At 48.8% G+C, this 16648-nt stretch overlaps 6 protein-coding genes across 6 annotated transcripts; 1 reads left to right on the top strand and 5 right to left on the bottom strand.

The window, feature by feature from the left end:
• Positions 1-5316: 5316 nt before the first annotated feature.
• KD926_000770 (uncharacterized protein) lies at positions 5317-7958 on the bottom strand (the record flags this gene model as incomplete). The annotated part of the gene is made up of 3 exons (XM_053104585.1): positions 5317-5782; positions 6494-7497; positions 7557-7958. 3 exons carry the CDS (start codon positions 7956-7958, stop codon positions 5317-5319), a joined length of 1872 nt encoding a protein of 623 aa, XP_052952178.1.
• Positions 7959-8331: 373 nt separating this feature from the next.
• KD926_000769 (uncharacterized protein) lies at positions 8332-10152 on the bottom strand (the record flags this gene model as incomplete). Its single annotated transcript, XM_053104584.1, has 1 exon — positions 8332-10152. One exon carries the CDS (start codon positions 10150-10152, stop codon positions 8332-8334), a length of 1821 nt encoding a protein of 606 aa, XP_052952177.1.
• A 1633-nt stretch (positions 10153-11785) lies between these two features.
• KD926_000768 (ribonuclease H family protein) lies at positions 11786-12493 on the bottom strand (the record flags this gene model as incomplete). The annotated part of the gene is made up of 1 exon (XM_053104583.1): positions 11786-12493. One exon carries the CDS (start codon positions 12491-12493, stop codon positions 11786-11788), a length of 708 nt encoding a protein of 235 aa, XP_052952176.1.
• A 272-nt stretch (positions 12494-12765) lies between these two features.
• Positions 12766-13257, top strand: KD926_000767 (uncharacterized protein; the record flags this gene model as incomplete). The annotated part of the gene is made up of 3 exons (XM_053104582.1): positions 12766-12898; positions 12959-13170; positions 13231-13257. 3 exons carry the CDS (start codon positions 12766-12768, stop codon positions 13255-13257), a joined length of 372 nt encoding a protein of 123 aa, XP_052952175.1.
• A 427-nt stretch (positions 13258-13684) lies between these two features.
• Positions 13685-14930, bottom strand: KD926_000766 (alpha-hydroxy acid oxidase; the record flags this gene model as incomplete). Its single annotated transcript, XM_053104581.1, has 2 exons — positions 13685-14714; positions 14776-14930. 2 exons carry the CDS (start codon positions 14928-14930, stop codon positions 13685-13687), a joined length of 1185 nt encoding a protein of 394 aa, XP_052952174.1.
• Positions 14931-15676: 746 nt separating this feature from the next.
• On the bottom strand, positions 15677-16456 carry KD926_000765 (amidohydrolase-like protein 2; the record flags this gene model as incomplete). The annotated part of the gene is made up of 3 exons (XM_053104580.1): positions 15677-15804; positions 15957-16134; positions 16184-16456. 3 exons carry the CDS (start codon positions 16454-16456, stop codon positions 15677-15679), a joined length of 579 nt encoding a protein of 192 aa, XP_052952173.1.
• Between the last annotated feature and the right edge of the window lie 192 nt (positions 16457-16648).

Here is a 16648-nt window from a genome sequence, read left to right as displayed (position 1 = left end):
CGTTTCTCTGGGCTGTGGTGGCCGGGCAAGAAGCCGCCACTGCGGGACTGGTGTTCATGGACACTGATGTCAATTCATTCAGCGCGGATGGAAAGTCTGCGCTCGCTTGGGCAGCTAGTCTAGGATAGTTTCCGACTGCTGAAATGCTTGTTAAATACCGTGCCAGCATATCTGATACCCGAAATACGCAGCAGACTCTGCCTTTGGAAGAAGCGACAGCTTCTGGTAACCTTACCACTGTTCGATTACTCCTCGAATGTGGTAAGGATCCGAATCATCGTGATCGCGATAGTTAGTCTGCGATACATTGGGCAGCAGAGGAAGGCTATCTGGAGATTGTGCGTTCGTTGCTGAACGTTAGTACCAACCCCAATGCTGTCAGCTCTTACGGTACGTTACCGTTGCATTGTGCTGCAAATGGAGGGTATATTTCTATTGTGAGCTTGCTCCTCCTACAGCGAGCCGACCCACTCAAGTTAACATGCCACGGCTGGACTGCACTATACTACGCTGCCTTTATGGGGCACTCCCAGGTCATCCAGTGCCTCTTAGAAGACGACCGTATACGGTCTACTGCCTCTCAGCAGGACAACCACAGCTGGTCTATTCTTCATTTGGCTATTTACAGTTAAGATCTAGCCACTGTCCATATTCTGCTCGACAAATCCGTCATTGTAGAGCCTCAGACCCTATTCGACGAAAGCGGCCTCACTGTAGAAGATTGGCTGGATCGCGGGCCGACAAGCCATTCCCAGAAAGCTACCGGCAACTTAGCGTTCAGCAAGTCGCGCTGTTGCCGGGCCGTCACAAACCTTCGCCAAGCTGTTACCATGAGTAACGTCCCTATGATCAAACTTCTGTTCAAATTAGGTCACGATATCAATGGTATAAACTCTGGAAGGAGGACTGCGCTCTATTACGCCGCGAAAAAAGGCATGCTTTCCATCATGAATCTGCTTCTTGACCTGGGTGCGGATTTTAACATTATCCCCGCAGGGCGAAAGAACTGGGAAGAATTCATTTTACCTGGTAACGTTTTACTGCGGCTCAACCGAGCAGGATACTGGAAGCGAGATACCGACTTTGAGGTAGAGCGCCAGATTCGTCAGTTACTTAGAGTACAAAGTCAGCTGTCTGTACCGAATCAACCAGCCTGGTTCGTATCGGACGAGTCGACTCTACCAATGCCGGACCAATCTGTTTCCCATGGGCCGGACCGACCGTCCTCATCTGTTCCAGCTTCGTTTACGCCATCTTCTACAGATCATGCAGCTTCAAGTAAACTGACACACTCGCCGGCGCCTACACACCAAATAAATGACAATAAGCGTAAGGCAAGGTCAGGCCCGACGAATTGGTGGAAACGGCTCATGGGTAGAAGATAGCGACCTCGGTCCCTAAATGCGAGAGTGAGGAGCGACAGGGCACTCGTTTATCATGAGAAGAATGGAAGATGAAGGAACCTGTAGGACTAAAACAATATTAACTCTCATTCATGAGTCCTGAAACTTTGACCTCTTGTTCGGCCCCTCCAGTCCATCCTCGGCTGATCTCTTATCCCCTTGCTCTGCCACTGACGCTGGCTGTCTGCCGTCAATAGGAGCGGATGGTGAGGGCCCGCTGTCTAGGAAGTACAGATCCCGTCTTGTACATGACGCACTTGGGGCATATATTTTAGAGCGTTGGGAGGCAATTTTACACCAGAACACTGGCCATCTTGAAGGCTACCAAAGCTCTCTTGACTTTATTGTTGGGTAAGTGTTCGAAAATCTCGCTAGAATTGAAGGTACTAAGTATCGATTGATATAGATTTTTTATAATTATATCAAAAAATCTTCTTCTGCTACAGTTTGAACAGCATAAAATCCAGGCCAGGGATAGAGGGCCTGATCAATGATCACCAAACCAAAAGTATCGATATCTTGCTGATCCAGGGAGCACCAGTCAAGGTATACCGCACTTATGACAATTACAGCGCATGGCAGCTCTACCGTCCAACATATAGAGGAGTCAACGCAATATCGCAGCCTTCTCTACATAAATAAGAAAATCTTAACTTTATCGTATCGTCAGATCCGCTACGACCGCTCGGACATTATGGCAGTAAAAATCGGGATTCCGGAGCAATTTCTTCTTTTCTCAATATAAATCTTACCGGTGCAGTTATTTGACGCCCTAACAGAAAGCCTATTAGCAGCCGCTCTGGGCGAGATCTGTATTACCATTCAGCGAAATACCGATGGAGTGGACAAACCAATATAAATACTATCAAAAATTTATCGAGATGTAGTAGAACACTGTAACTAGGGATACAAGGTTAGATATAGTTGTGGTAGACTACATATCATCTATGGCAAGGGGTCGGGCTAAATGAATACACACATGTGTAATGATAGCAGATGTCCTCAGTTCATTCTCCCTTCATTATTCTAGACGATACCTATACAGGATGAAAAGAGAATTCCCAGCCATATTTAGAGACTGATTGTCAACCAAAATGACCGCTATCTCAACGCTAGGGAGGATTCCGTATTAATCAGCCATTATCGCAACACTCCTTTACCGATTTTGGACATTGTTTATTGCTATACGCGTTAGAATGCTTAAGATTGAGGATATTTAGTAGCTAGGATACGTAGATAGTTTTCCAATGCAGACCCTCATCCTTTTGTTCATTAAACCACTGCATTACTGATATATACCGAAGATATTATTTGTTGACACTAATATATGAGTATTATTTGACTGGTCATGGTTTGGCCAAGAGGACACGTCAACCGTTCAGGGATCGTGAAACGGGCTGGGTGCAGAATAGAGAACTTTCAGGTAGTTCAGGCGGCTCCAGGTGAGCTTCAGGTCAAGGGGTGGCGAAGGGCCTGAAGACAGAGAGACAGACAGGGCTGTAAGGAAGCGAAAAAAAAAAACCAAAACAAAAACATACAACAGCAGGGATTCGCTGGTGGTCACCCACCCAACTACTAACCTGCCGGCGTGTGGCTTAAGTACGGCTGAGCGGACGGGAAGCCCTGTTCTCCACACCCTGTGGTCGTATGTATCAGAAACAAGAAAGTAGTGGAATATATTGTGGGAAAGATGTGGATTGATATGTAGTAGATAAAGTAAATGGAATACCAAAGGGAAATTGAATATGTTCGAAAGTGTCGGAAGTTCACTGAAAGATATGTAAACCACCTAATGAATTGCCAATAGTGAAATACTCCATTCCCAAACGTCTTCATCTTCAGGTCTCAGTCGCTTACCTGACCATCTCTTTGAATTACTTTACATACGTTTGCCTTACTCCATCAAAATGAACAACCCAGAGAAAAAGGCCATCTTATATGGTCGTCTAGACGACATGCTCCTCCGTCCCACCAAGAAGACTCGAAAGGCGGAGAGGCCGTGGACTCTTTTCCCGGATCAGATCGTGCAGTGGTCGGGATTTTTCGAGGAGGTGAGAGGGGTATCCAAACGAGTCGTTGGGAACCCTCAGCCCTTGGAGCAGGTGGGAAAGCCGCTTCGGGCTTAGGGAATGCAAGCAAGATAGGGGGATAGGTCGACCGGGGGTTCATTCAGAGGGGTATATACCCCGATACTACCACCAACGGCCAGACCAGATTGGTCGGCGAGGTCAACGCCGAGTGGAATACGTCCCTACAGCCGGGTGAACGTAGAGTCCTGGGTAAGTCAATATCGTGGATTATACCATCACTACTTGTTCTTATACTGTCCAGGTTAAGTGGCAAAGTATTAAGATGAGTATGGGTGCAGGTATGGATTTGCCTGCACCCATACTGAAGCCATTTTCGTGAAACCTCTCGACTAGTTTCGGGCCCGTTCAAATTTGGTGTGCGGAATACCCACTTCAACATGGTCCATATCCGCGAGATTGTGATTGATTGCTCTCGATTCTACGGCCAGAAACGCCCTGTATCTCGCAGACGGCCAAGACAAATGTGTCAATGACTGGTACCAACACTCTAACCGCAGTTCTTTACTCGGGCAAACGAGGATATATCCGCCTATTTAATCTCCTTAACGGCCACCTCGACGCCATGAAGCGGTGCCCCCGTCAATCCATCCAAAAAAAAAAGGCGATCTTAAATTCTTCTCGATGTATAGAATCATCAAAAATGGTCAATTACGTTTCGACGGATCGATCACATAGATGGTTACACCCAACAGCAGCATTTTCACCGTGGAATGCTGGGGAAAGATTTCGCCGACGCCAACACCCTCAGCATGAGGGAATACTTTTTCTTCCTAGCGACCCGACTGAACCATGTTGATTGGAAGTACCACGGGACAGGGGGGCAAAGTTTGTAAGAAGACTCTTCGTGCGTGTAAACCGCTTTACTGACCGATGGCTTTTTAGGTCGATGGCACGGTCCTGATGTGCTTAGTGAATTTTGTTGGTACGATGACCTAATGACAAAACTTCGTTGTCCTTGATTGCTGGGATCGAGACATCTTTGACTTGCGCGCCCTGCTCCAACGCACTGCCTAGAGCCATGCTCAGTAACCGCCGGGGCAGGGACCGATCTGTCACGATCGCTTTTATGGCGAGTCGAATCTAGACCTCAGAAAGGATCGAGTCACGCTGAGGAGGAAGTGCTGACGAGGTCAGAAGATATGAACTGCGAACGCGGGGGTCTGCACGGGGATCATTGCGTGGCAGTTAAATATTGGCTTCGGCGATCGTAGAGGCGAAGGTTTATCATACCCCATACCCAAATCCCCCAGAAGCCGAGAAATTTCTGATTATGTTAAGTTTGAGGAGGAGGGATTGGATGAGGTTCAGCGCGGCGAGGATGAGTATTCGCCACCGTCGGACTGTAAAGTAATCATTTCGATTCCATCCAATAATGAGGTTTGGAAATGCCCTTTTCGTTTATGACTACGTTTCGCTCAAGGGCCCGCCAAATATCCGGTTTACTACCGTCCATGGCAAACAACTTGGAGGCATCCTAGTTTCCGGCCCCCGAATGTTCAAAAGAATGAGAAAATCTGCCTCCCATATGCACAACCTATCCCTGACTCTGATGGTTGCTGAACAAACAAGACAGTTGTTGAATTCACAAGTATACTAGAGCCATTTTCACTATCTTGCCTATTGGCGACCTTGTTCCGCCTTCTCGGAAGCATAGGTCATATTCTTTATGTCCGGTAATTTAGCGACACGAGGCATCACAACGTCCTGTGTATCAGTCAGCCACAAGAAAAGAATCCTAGTTCTGGTGGGCAAGGGGATAATACCCAAACGGTTGACTAACCAAATGTTCAAAGTAACCGAGTCAGCAGAGCGCCTCCTCCCGATCAGAGATGCTTTTTGGGATCGGATCGGATCGCGTTATTGACCACAATCTCAGCATACGAATCTACCTGTATAGCATTTCCCTCAACCTCGCTTCCGGCCAATGCTGGCTCAATCACACCCTTGGCCGGATAATAACGCGAATCTTCTGGCAACACTGGTTGGCTGGCCAGATTGTCAAAAAAATGCGTCTTTATCGCGCCGGTGTTGACAAGGATTGCATCGACTCCCCACGTGGAGAGCTCAATGGGCATCTGATCGGTGATCAGAGCGACGGCAGCTTTGCTAGCCTTGTAAAAGCCCTGCCAAGGAAGCGGCATTTTGCCAAGCACAGATCCAATATTGATGACGGTCCCTTTCGAAGCGATCAGAAGCGGCGCAAACGCTTGGGTCACGGCCACAACCGCAAAGACGTTTACGTCGAATACTTTCTTCGCCACGGCAATGTCCGAGTCCAGCAAAGGCATACTATAACCTATCGTGTTCTATTAGCTTGCAACATCTCCCAGAAAATGGATGCACTTGTGCTAACGTAGCGTACCGGCACCCGAGTTATTGATATTCTATCCCCAGGGCAAGAAACTGTTGATTGTGCCTTCTAGGCATATCGGACCGAGAGACGATAGCTTGCTTTAGACACTTCATAGAGTAACAGTCGAACTTGATTTGAAAAGGTTACTTCGAGACCAAATGGCTGGTTCCGGATGAATTCCTCATCGCACCTGCTATTATTAGGCTAAGATGCATGTCATTGCATGGCGAGATTTTCTACCATCTTGCTTTCCTAGGTCGAGTCAGTCCCGCAAATGCATTCACAGCAAGTAGCTTCTCTACAGTGGTAGCCCTCCACCTGTTGGACTTCGAGGATACGGTATCCCTTTGAGCATGGCATTGCAAGATTACTATTGAAAACGCCTGTCTCAGTGGCATTGAGCTCGCTGGTACAAAACACACCATCATATTAAAGATGACCGGCAATGGCTTGCCGATGGCTTCAATCTTCTGGGGTGTCTGAAATACCACTGCAATACTGGCATGCACCTGGCCATGGAGACGTAAAGTCAAATGCAAAGGAGCCGGTCGTGATCATGGAATTTCAGGAGATCGTGGCCAAATGCAGGGCTTTCTCCACGTCCCCGCGTTGAAAGCCAGGAGTGTTCCCCAGGCACACTCCCCTACTGATTAATGCTATGGAGAGTCAGAATCATCTGTCCGCTGATATCAGCAGGGGCACCGAGAATACCTGGTATAAGACGAGCGACGTTGATGCTGGTTTGCGTTGATGATGAGCCCGTACTGGGATCATCCGTCGGCAGAAGCAGAAGCACATCTTTCTCCAGCAGAAATCCTTCCAGATCATGCAAGTCAAACCAGGTCCCTTCGAAGGTCCCGAGGACATCAGGCGCGACGCGGGCTAGAGACACTGCCCGCGTGCCCCGTCGTCGGTGGGAATACGATGGGCGGCCCTCAGTTCGGGTTTGCATCGAGGCCGGGCGGGGATAATGCGTCCCCGCACCGCCCAAGCTGAACAGAGGCACTGCCTCCCACCCGTCCAGTGGCTTCCGGTTGGCTATGGCGTCGAGTTCCGCTTTGAAATAAGACGCCAGGGTCCCGCGATCCAGCATACTGAGCGCGAACCCAAACGGCCTTTGGAGCTGATGCAGTCCAATGGCATGGTTGGATAAAGCGAGGTATGACTGGTAGAGGGCTTCAACATGGAGTCTGTGAATAAATTCGGATAACCCTATGCTAGCGGTTGCTGGTGAGCTGACTGTGCGGAAGTCATCCGCATCCGTGAAGTGAGGCGGGTCGTGACCCAAAGCCGCAGGGAAGGAGATACTGGGTAGCGAGCCCGTTGTCGGTGCAAGATCTGAAGAAGGGGACGGGTCTTCGGCTTCCTCGGATTGTGAAGGCTCGTCGGGAATCGGAGCCCTGCTGCCAGGGCTGGGCTCGGATGCTAGTGAAAGAACGGTCTTGATCGCATCGCGCAGACTCTCAGTCAGTCCAGAATACGACTCCAGCACCCCGGATTCAAGTAATTCCGCGCTGAACGATAGAACCGTCGAGCTCATGCTTTCCAGGACGGTCTCCAACCGGGAGATGCGGGTTTCGAGGCCTTTCACGGTCGCTTGCTGGCGAGTCCGATACGCACGCTGTGCGAGGCGCAGCTGCGTGCGGCGGCGCTGTCCTTTGGTTAATGCATATACGGTACTGTTATGGGGTCGACCTGTATACTACAAACCTCATCAGGAGCGACATTTGATGACTTTGTAACATGTTTGCGCGGATTGCCAGGTTCTTGAATCGCCGCAGCACCCGTCTTGGATTGCCGTCCCGGGGATCTCATGGACCGCCGAGGTGTCGATTTGGAGAGAGCGGCTTTGGCGGTCTTCTGTCGGCGAGAATGATCCGAGGGGACTGCGTCACTAGGCAGGCGGGATTCCTGACTTTGAGGGGGTTGGGAGACATATGATTCGGGCGGAGGACAGGAGCGGGTCGGAAGCAGGGAGGGGATATCACTACCTGCTGCCGACTCCTGTATGGATGGGTAATTTGGGGCGGATGTCGGGGCATCGCTGTTAAGATCTTCCCAGCGGAAGAAAGGCAGGTCGCCAAACATCTGGATTGGCCATGACTGGTCCATGATGCGAGTGATTGACAAAAGAATGCGACATGGACGGAGACGAGTCCGCGATCCATTGAAAGACTCAGTAGTCAAGGTCTAAAGAGTTTAGAGTCGTAATTCAAGATTAGAAGAGCATTCCACCAGTTTCGTTCGGAGTGATCACTAATCACTCCGATTAGTTAGGTACCGTACTTGATCACCTGACGCACGCCCCCACCTGACGCACGAATTTTACCTCAGCACCTACATAGAAATGAAGCTCTAGAGCCACACACATTTAGTATTATATAGGGATTTTTAGAATGTTGAATAAATGCATTATAATGAAGCTATTTACAATATTCTTTATTGCCGAAAGCGCTCAGGGAGGCGGATCTGCCTACCGCGGCGATTAAGCGTTGGGGGGGGGCTCATCAACAACTTCAGGTTCTGCAGCAGCTCTACCACTCGATTTCTTTCCTTTTGGGGTTGTAGGGACCTTATTCTTGCCTGTTTGAGCGATATTGATGTCATTTTGAAGCTGTATATCAGCTTGCTTAGCGAGCTGATCATCCCGCTTTTTCTGCTTTTTTGCCTCTGCCTCACGAACCCGCGTTTCTCGATTTAAAGCGCGGATTCGTTTACGTTCTTCAATCAAAAGCCTTTGATCTTGCTTCTCTTGCTGTTTACGAAGCTTTTCCTCTTCTTTTGAAGCTTTGGCGAGCTGTATAGCCTCATCTCTTTCTGCTTGAAGGTCACGAGCTTGCTGAATCTTCTTAGGAGAGTAAAACACCGCGTAGCCGTCCTCAGGGGCCCGTAATTCAGATAAAAGAGGCTTTCCTCGCTGACGCTTCTTTTTCTCTTGAAGAAGGGCCTCTTCAAGGCCCTGGCAGCGTAGTTTTAAGAGGACATTCTCTGTAGACAGACAATGCATCGTAGAACTTAATTTTTTGGCCTTTTGATCGTATAAGTCAACAACTGCGTGCTTAAGAAGCCTCTCAATCTTCCTCCAATCCTCTGCGCCAAGCACTGAGCGAGATGACTCACTAGATGAAGGCCGATTATCGTCATTCCGATTAAATCGCGATAGGACGATATCAGGATTCAACGGCCAAACACCTACCGATTTCCACGAAGAAGCGATATTCTCAGCAGATAAAGCGCTCTCCCATGACGGCCAAAAGAGGCGAAAAAAGTCTCTTTTTGTGATATGACAAAGACCTTGAGATTCATGCAGAAATCGTTCTAATCTCTCGCTATACGCTGTAGAGAGAGGCCCGAAGATTCCAACGTCAAGTGGCTGGAGCGAATGCGTAGAATGAGGCGGATAAGTCATTAGAAGGATCTTATTTGCCTTACAGTATTCGAAAAACTTCATATTGACATGAGATCCGTGGCCGTCAAGAATGAGAAGCCTCCAACGCCGCCTCGCCTTCGCTTTTGTCTCTCGATCGAATACATCTCGCAGCCACGCGTATCCTAGCTCGTCATTCGTCCATCCTGAAGGCGAGGATGCAAAGAAGCAAGGATGAAGAGAATGATCGAAGTCCTGCAGCCAGGAATCTTGAAGTTTTGAAGAGGCAGCTTGGTATATAAGACCCGGAGATAGCGAGGTCCCATCCGCGCAGATACAGGCGAGCGTTGTAATCCATTCTCGATTTCCATCCTGAAGCCGTTGCTTCATTCCATTCTTCTCGTATAATGGCTTAGAGAAGATTCTCTTCGCTTTACTGAGCATTCCGATTAGGAAGCCTTTCTCATCCATATTATAGATATCTTCCTGCTGTATATCGTATTCCGAAATCTTGCGAGTCAAAAGTTCAAAATATAATGCGTAATTCAGCGCAGAATCAGCCTTTTTTCGAGAGGAATCGATCCCAGTTGTGTAGCGAGAAATAAGATCATCACTATATCGCTTTATAAAGCGGCTCGGCCACTGTTTTCCAGGACGATTACCAGAGATCTCGTGAGCTAGATTTCGCAGCATTTCAAATGATATATAAAGGCCTTTTTCGCTCAATCGATTGATATGAGAAATAAGCACTTTCACTTGCCGATCATTAAGCAATCGTTGCTCCTGGTATTGCTCATCTTTGGAATGCTGAACGCCGCGGAATCTTCTTGATAGCGTTGACCTATGAATTCCATACTTTTTCGCAATAAAAGTAAGTGTAGGTCTATCTTCAAGCTTCAGGGAGTTTAATTCTGCAATCGCCTCATCAATAGGAGCCATATTGATGAAGATATTGAGGTTTAAAGATGTTCAAAATATCGGTGTAGAATCAATTTTCGTGCGTCAGGTGGGGGCGTGCGTCAGGTGATCAAGTACGGTAACTAAGTTCCTGAACTAACGTAATCCACGGGCGAGGGGAACGTTTCCGCAGCCTCCGAAAATCCTCAACTGATCACTTTCAACACGCCATTCTTTTATCATTATTACACAAAAATGCCTCCTCAAAAAGCCTGAATTCAAATGGCTATTGACGCGTATAAAAATAAAAATAAAAATACAATCAAAATCAAAGGCTGCTGCAATATTTGGGGTGCCTAAGACTACCTTTTGGAAGCGGCTTAATGGATTTCAATCACGATCAGAAATACGCGCCAACAACCATAAATTAACAGCCCTTAAAGAAGAAGTCCTTTCCAAGCACCTACTAGATGCAGATAGACGTGGCTTTTAAATTCTACCGGAGTTTCTGCGTGGAATAGCGCCGATATCACTTTACAAGCGCACACAAGATCCTACTGCAACTATAGGTGTCAACTGGGCATTTACTTTTATCAAACGCCATCCAGCACTGCGTACACGATATAATCGAAGAATAACATACCAGCGTGCAAAGTAGGAGGATCCAAAGGTTATAAGACTATGGCTTGCGACTGTACAAGAAGCGATTCAAGAACACGGCAAACATGAGGATGATATCTGGAATTTTGATGAAACTGGCTTTGCAATGGGGCTCTGTACAACGTCGAAGGTTATTACTGTAATAGAGCGCAGTGAGAGTCCTCGCAGATTTATCCAAGGGAATCGTAAATGGGACAATCATTGAATGTGTGAGCTCTAAGGGAATTCATATACCACCAGTGGTTATCTTGAAAGGAAAAAAACACCAAGCTCCTTGGTATCAAGAGTCTAATCTTCCTCAAGATTGGAAGCTCACCAATAGCGCTAATGGCTGGACAACGGATGAAATAGGCCTTAAGTGGCTGAAGCAAGTGTTTAATCCTTTTTCTAAATCACATTCAACTGGTGCGAGGCGGTTGCTCATTCTTGATGGCCATTCAAGTCACCAAACTGCAGATTTTGATGATTTCTGCAAAGAGAATGCAATTATCTGGTCTTTGTATGCCTCCGCATACATCTCATCTTTTTCAGTCACTTGGTGTTGGTGTTTTTGGGCCGCTTAAACGCGCATACGGAAAACTAGTTGAGAGGAAGATGGTAGCTGGAAATAACCATATTATTTAATTATTTAATCAAGTTTATTGTCCGTATCGAGCCCTAAAGCTATGACAGACGATATTCCATGAACTCGAGGCCAGCAGCTCGCTGCCTCTTGTCCCTATGTGTTCCTGGGGTATGCCCCCTTCCATGATCATTCTAATCCTTTTCCTCGCCCCAAGCCGCCTGTATGCGCAGGGCCTTCAAGCCTCTGGTGAGTGTTCTCCTTGTGTTTTTGGAGCAGGGGGTAGGTGCAGCCTAAGTTAAGAGTCCGCTTAGGCTACCCTCCCAGCTACCCTTCTCCTGTCCTGTCTGCTTCCTCCAATGCTTCCAGTCCCCATCCATTGCCTATCTGGACTCTTTCTGCCTCCCGCTGCAGATGCCCCCGAGGAAGAGCTACACTGGTGCTGGCCAGGAATTATAGTAGAGCCCCAGTAGCCTTAGGCTCCCCGAGAAGTCTTCCTTCTTCTGGGCAGTCCTCTGCAGCAGTAGGTTTCATAACTCCAACTTTCTCAAGATCCTTGTAGAGCTTGTCCCGCTGGTGTCGCCATTGCCGACATTCAAAAAGAAGGTAATGCACAGTCTCCTTCAATGCTCCGCATCCTTGACATCTCATGTTATCTTGGGCCTTGATCCGGTATAAATATACCCCAACAGCTGCATGCTCCGACTTCAACTGAAAAAAGCGGCTTGACAGGTGTTTGAAAGCTACCTCAGCTGATGGATTAATCTTCCAGGTTCTATGTGGCCTGTAGGACCGTCGGGCCTGTTGGGATCGCCGGTTGAGCTCCTTGGTGAGCCATTCTTGTCTTTGTGCCTGAATATCCTCTGTCCGGGCTCTGCGGGCAAAGGCCAAAGAGATCTCCCTTGGACCAGCTCCTGGAGGTCTGCTAGTGGCCAGCTTTGCTGCCTGGTCAGCTCTTTCAATTCCTTCTACCCCTGCATGCCCTGGGACCCATTGTATAGTGGGTTCGCGACCCTGGGCTTGCAGTTCCTGGGCGGCCATGTGTGCCTGCACTACTAGGGCCTGTCCTGGCCCTGTTTGAGTATGCTGCAGCCTGGCAATGGCGGAATGGGAGTCCAATAGGATAGTTACTGGTCCCTGGCTTCCCACCTTCTTTGCCATCTGTAGGGCCCGCACTACTCCCAGAAGTTCCGCATGGAAGACCTCGTATCCCTTTCCCAGTGGGAATATTCGGGTCTTCCATGCCCCTTCCGGGATTTTCCATGCAATCCCTGCACCTGTTCTGCCGTTTTCTGACCTTGAACCGTCGGACCAGATAACCTGTCCGGGAAATATAGCCTGTGCGGCTCCCAGAGCTTCCTGGCTAGACAGGATCTTTATAACACCCGGGAAACAGTTGCTGGTTGGTTGCAGCAGACTTTCAAAGCCACTGGATGGATCTGCTGGCAGGATATTGGCTAGTTGCCGGGCTAGGTGTTGTCCTAATGGCCATGGTCCCCGACTACTGCTTTCTTCCCACTGTCAATTCCCTGGGGTCGGCAGGGACGTTCATCGGCTACTGTTTTGGTGAGTATACTCATCTCGCTTTTCTTCCTATTGTTCTCCCGGTTAGCTAACACGGTTGAGCATGGAACGTTGTGGGACCTTTGCTCTTCAAGGATGAGTATGCACCCCGATATCAGGAAAGCTTCACGGTGGTTGTCATTAAATCTATGGCTGCTATTGTACTCGCCATCCTATACCTCTGCCAGTGCGTATACTCAAACAGGAAACGCGATAAGGAGGGTGCCGAAGAGAGCTTCGACAATGCCTACGACGATTACTTCACTGACAGAACGGTAAGAATACCTTTTTTTTGTTCGCCTTGGGATGCGCGACATGGCTGACGAAACCTCTAGAATCACCATTTCCGCTATATCCTGTAATGTCGTCGGCTGGCAGTTCAACCGTGTTTAGCTGTCTAGGGAATACAGCACGTCAGAGGACAAGAGTGAGCTAGCGAGTGCTGCAGGCGTTCATACATTAGATGATCTAGCAGCATATTCCAACAATCGAACATGATTTCTGTCCTCCATAACTTGAGACGTAGACGTAAACATTGACGGTCTCTAAGCTCTACTTTTTCCTCTTACGGTTGTTCTTTTATATTCTCTATTTATTTACCCCTTCGGTGCAACGGTGAGACAACACTTGGCGCTATCTCTCCACTAGGTTCCAGAGATTCCTTAGATTTTAACGTGTATAGTTCCATCAATTGCAACCATGTGTTGTTCTGGTAGAGGGAGAAAGTGAATGAGCAAGTGATCATGGGACTTCTATTGTATTAGGAACTTAGTAGTGCAAATCATAAAGTTAAAGCCTTGCTAGCCCAAATCCATCCCTTCGCGGCACACCCAACATGAGCCTGGAAATCTCGTGCACTGACTTGGCCCCAGCCAGCGCCATGGCCCTCGAAAGTTCTCTTTCAAGTATATGCAGCACGGTCTCTACTCCCTTCTGGCCATCATATGCCAGGCCCCAAAGGGCCGTGCGACCTATCAAGCACAGGTCGGCCCCCAGAGCAAGCGCCTTGAATACGTCCGTCCCTTTGCTAATGCCACCATCAAATATAATCGGAATCCTACCCTTAATCGCGCCGACAATTTCCGGGAGCGCCTCCAGGGTCGACGGGATGCTGTCCAGCTGCCGACCTCCATGATTTGACACGACGATCGCGTCAACCCCCGCCTCAACCGATCGCGCCGCATCTTCGGCCGTCAAGACACCCTTTAGGATGATCTTCATCTGTGTCTGAGATCGTAACCAGGGAATGACCTCGTGCCACTCTAGATCCGCGTCTACTAGTACGTCGGAGTGTTCCGCCAGAAGAGCGTTATATTCCGCAGCCGTCTTTGCATTCAATAACAGGCTTGCCTTGGAAACACCACCCGCCTTAAAGGACTCAATATTTGCCATCTTGAGCTCTTCCGGCAACACGAGAGGCTCCTTCCGTTGGTGATATCGATTTCCCAGAATAGGCGTGTCCACAGTGAGAACGAGCGCTTCGTAGCCTGCCGTCTCAGCTCTGCGGATCAGCTTGGCCGTAATGTCTCTGGACCGGAGAAAATACAGCTGAAACCACGGGCGTGGACTGTCGGGATCAGACTTTGGCGGCAGAGCGGCCATAACATCTTCCATAGAGACCGTCGAGTTGGACGAAAGGGTGAAGTTTGTGCCGAGCGCGACGCTGGCTCTCGCAATGTCCGTCTCGCCACCATTTCCAACAAGCTTCTGATAGGCACTTGGAGCTATGGCGATGGGAATGTTGTACCGCTTGCCGAAGACTGTGGTGGAGGTGCCAACGTGGGCGACACGTCGGAGGATAAAGGGTCTAATTAGCAGTCTAGGCGAACGACTCGTTAGCTGTGAAGTCATTCATGATGTAATTCGTGGCCATCGCTCACCTCTGGTAGATTTCTTCGTTTCGTTTCACGGTCTCTTCCTCGTCGGCACCGGTGGTATAGTAATCCCATACTTGCCCTTGGAGTTTTGTTTTCGCAATGGCTTTAATTTCCGAAACTGCAACGGGCTCGGAAGTGATAGATTTCCCGTCCATCATGCTCGTCACATTTGACTCGTTGTGCAGCGAAGTGGCGGTAGAATCGAAGACCTTATATGGAGAACCGGGCCTTTGTGACTGAAGTGGGCACGGATTTCATTACCCGAGTCCTTCGGATAACCCGTTTCGTCAATTTCCGATGCCGTCAATCACCGCCGGGTATTTCGATTGTCGGCCGACAGAGCCCTAACAGCGGTAGTTCTGCGCGAAATGCGATCTATGGGGCTGGCTAGACATTTATCCTGACGCAACACGTTTGGCACAGTATTATTCGAAATCAATTTGTACCGTCTAATTTAATAAATTTTCTCCACCGTTATTTTTTGGCTTTATTATGACGAATTTCACAATTATGGTGGCCGACTCTAAACCGAGCTATGATCGCGGCACACAGTATTCGCTTTTAGCAGGGAGTGAACACTCCTATACATACCTTGCAGATACTTCCAATCAATACTCGGGGTTTCCGCTTCTCGCTACTAGACAAGCCCCAATGAGGTGCCAGATATAGGTAGATTTCCTAATTTTTCAATAATCCGAATGCTGTATAGTAGGAGAGGGAACGAGGGCTTGATTATGTCTAATTTGTGCTCTTTCGACAGAATTGTTCTAGCTCTTATCTTCTGGAGGATAGGTAGAGTAGGCTCCAACTCCATACCACTCAGTCTCTGCCCGATGCAACAATAAAATCATCATCCTTGTTCAACCAAGCCTTTCCCATTACAGTTCACGCTCGCAACAGACACCTAAAGCTCAAGCGGCAGCTTGAACAACTTTATGGCGTTCTCTCGGGCAACGAGCTTCTTTTGCGCGTCGGGTAGGTCTACGGTCTTCCACCAGTCCTGGGCTTCCTGGACCGTGTCATATGGGTAATCTATAATTTAATCAAATTAGCCGGGGGCTCACTTTCTTCCAACTCTAACAGAAAGATGCAGGGAGAGATCAATACCTATTGCGAACAAGCACCTCTCCAATCCAAGCTGCTCGACGCAGAACTTGAGACCCGGGGTCGAGTAGAACCCCGACGTGTGATGGAGACATTGTGCTTGAAGTAGTAGGCATAGACCTCCTTCGACGGTCGGGTATCCTGTTTGACCGGCTTATTATACCAGTGGCAGGCGCGCCAGAGGTTGAAAGGAGCACTTAAGAACGAAGATGAGTCGGTTTCCAGCTCGGAAAGGGAACAAGGGGGCCTTACGTTTCGCTGAGATGAACAGCGAGAATTTGCACCTTGGGGAACTTATCAAAGATACCGCTCGAGCAAAGCGCGTAGATATGGAAGCTGAGGTCCAGTTGGAATTGAACGGCTCCTCCGATGAGGTGCCGTCGGGCGCCATACGCCGTCTGGTTCTCGCCCTGGCCGCCTCTGCGCCGCTGTGCATGGAGAGAGCGGCCAAGGCACCGAATCGCTGCGGATTGCGTTTGACCTCGGAGGCGAGCCAGTCGTTCGCGCGCGAGGCAATCTCGGCGGCGCGCTTCGGTTCCGGCTCGCCTTGAGCGGCCGGACAGGTCAGGGACAGCAGCATTTGGCGACAGGCATGGTGGTGGAATCAGATTGGTTGATAGTTCAAAGGTTGGGAAAGTACGGTATGAATAGTTTTCAACGGTTGAGCACAGTTTGATTGACTTATTGTCTCTCCAGTGCGTTCTCAGGCTTTCTTATATACGTATGTACATGGTCGTTCATCGATATCGGCGCCGAATATAGACCCCACAAT

The sequence above is a fragment of the Aspergillus affinis genome (assembly GCF_023601865.1).
Source record: "Aspergillus affinis strain CMG 70 chromosome Unknown NODE_115_length_114903_cov_91_584772, whole genome shotgun sequence".
NCBI lineage: Eukaryota > Fungi > Ascomycota > Eurotiomycetes > Eurotiales > Aspergillaceae > Aspergillus > Aspergillus affinis.
Note: the sequence above shows the minus strand (reverse complement) of the source record. Positions and strands in the feature narration are given on the sequence as shown.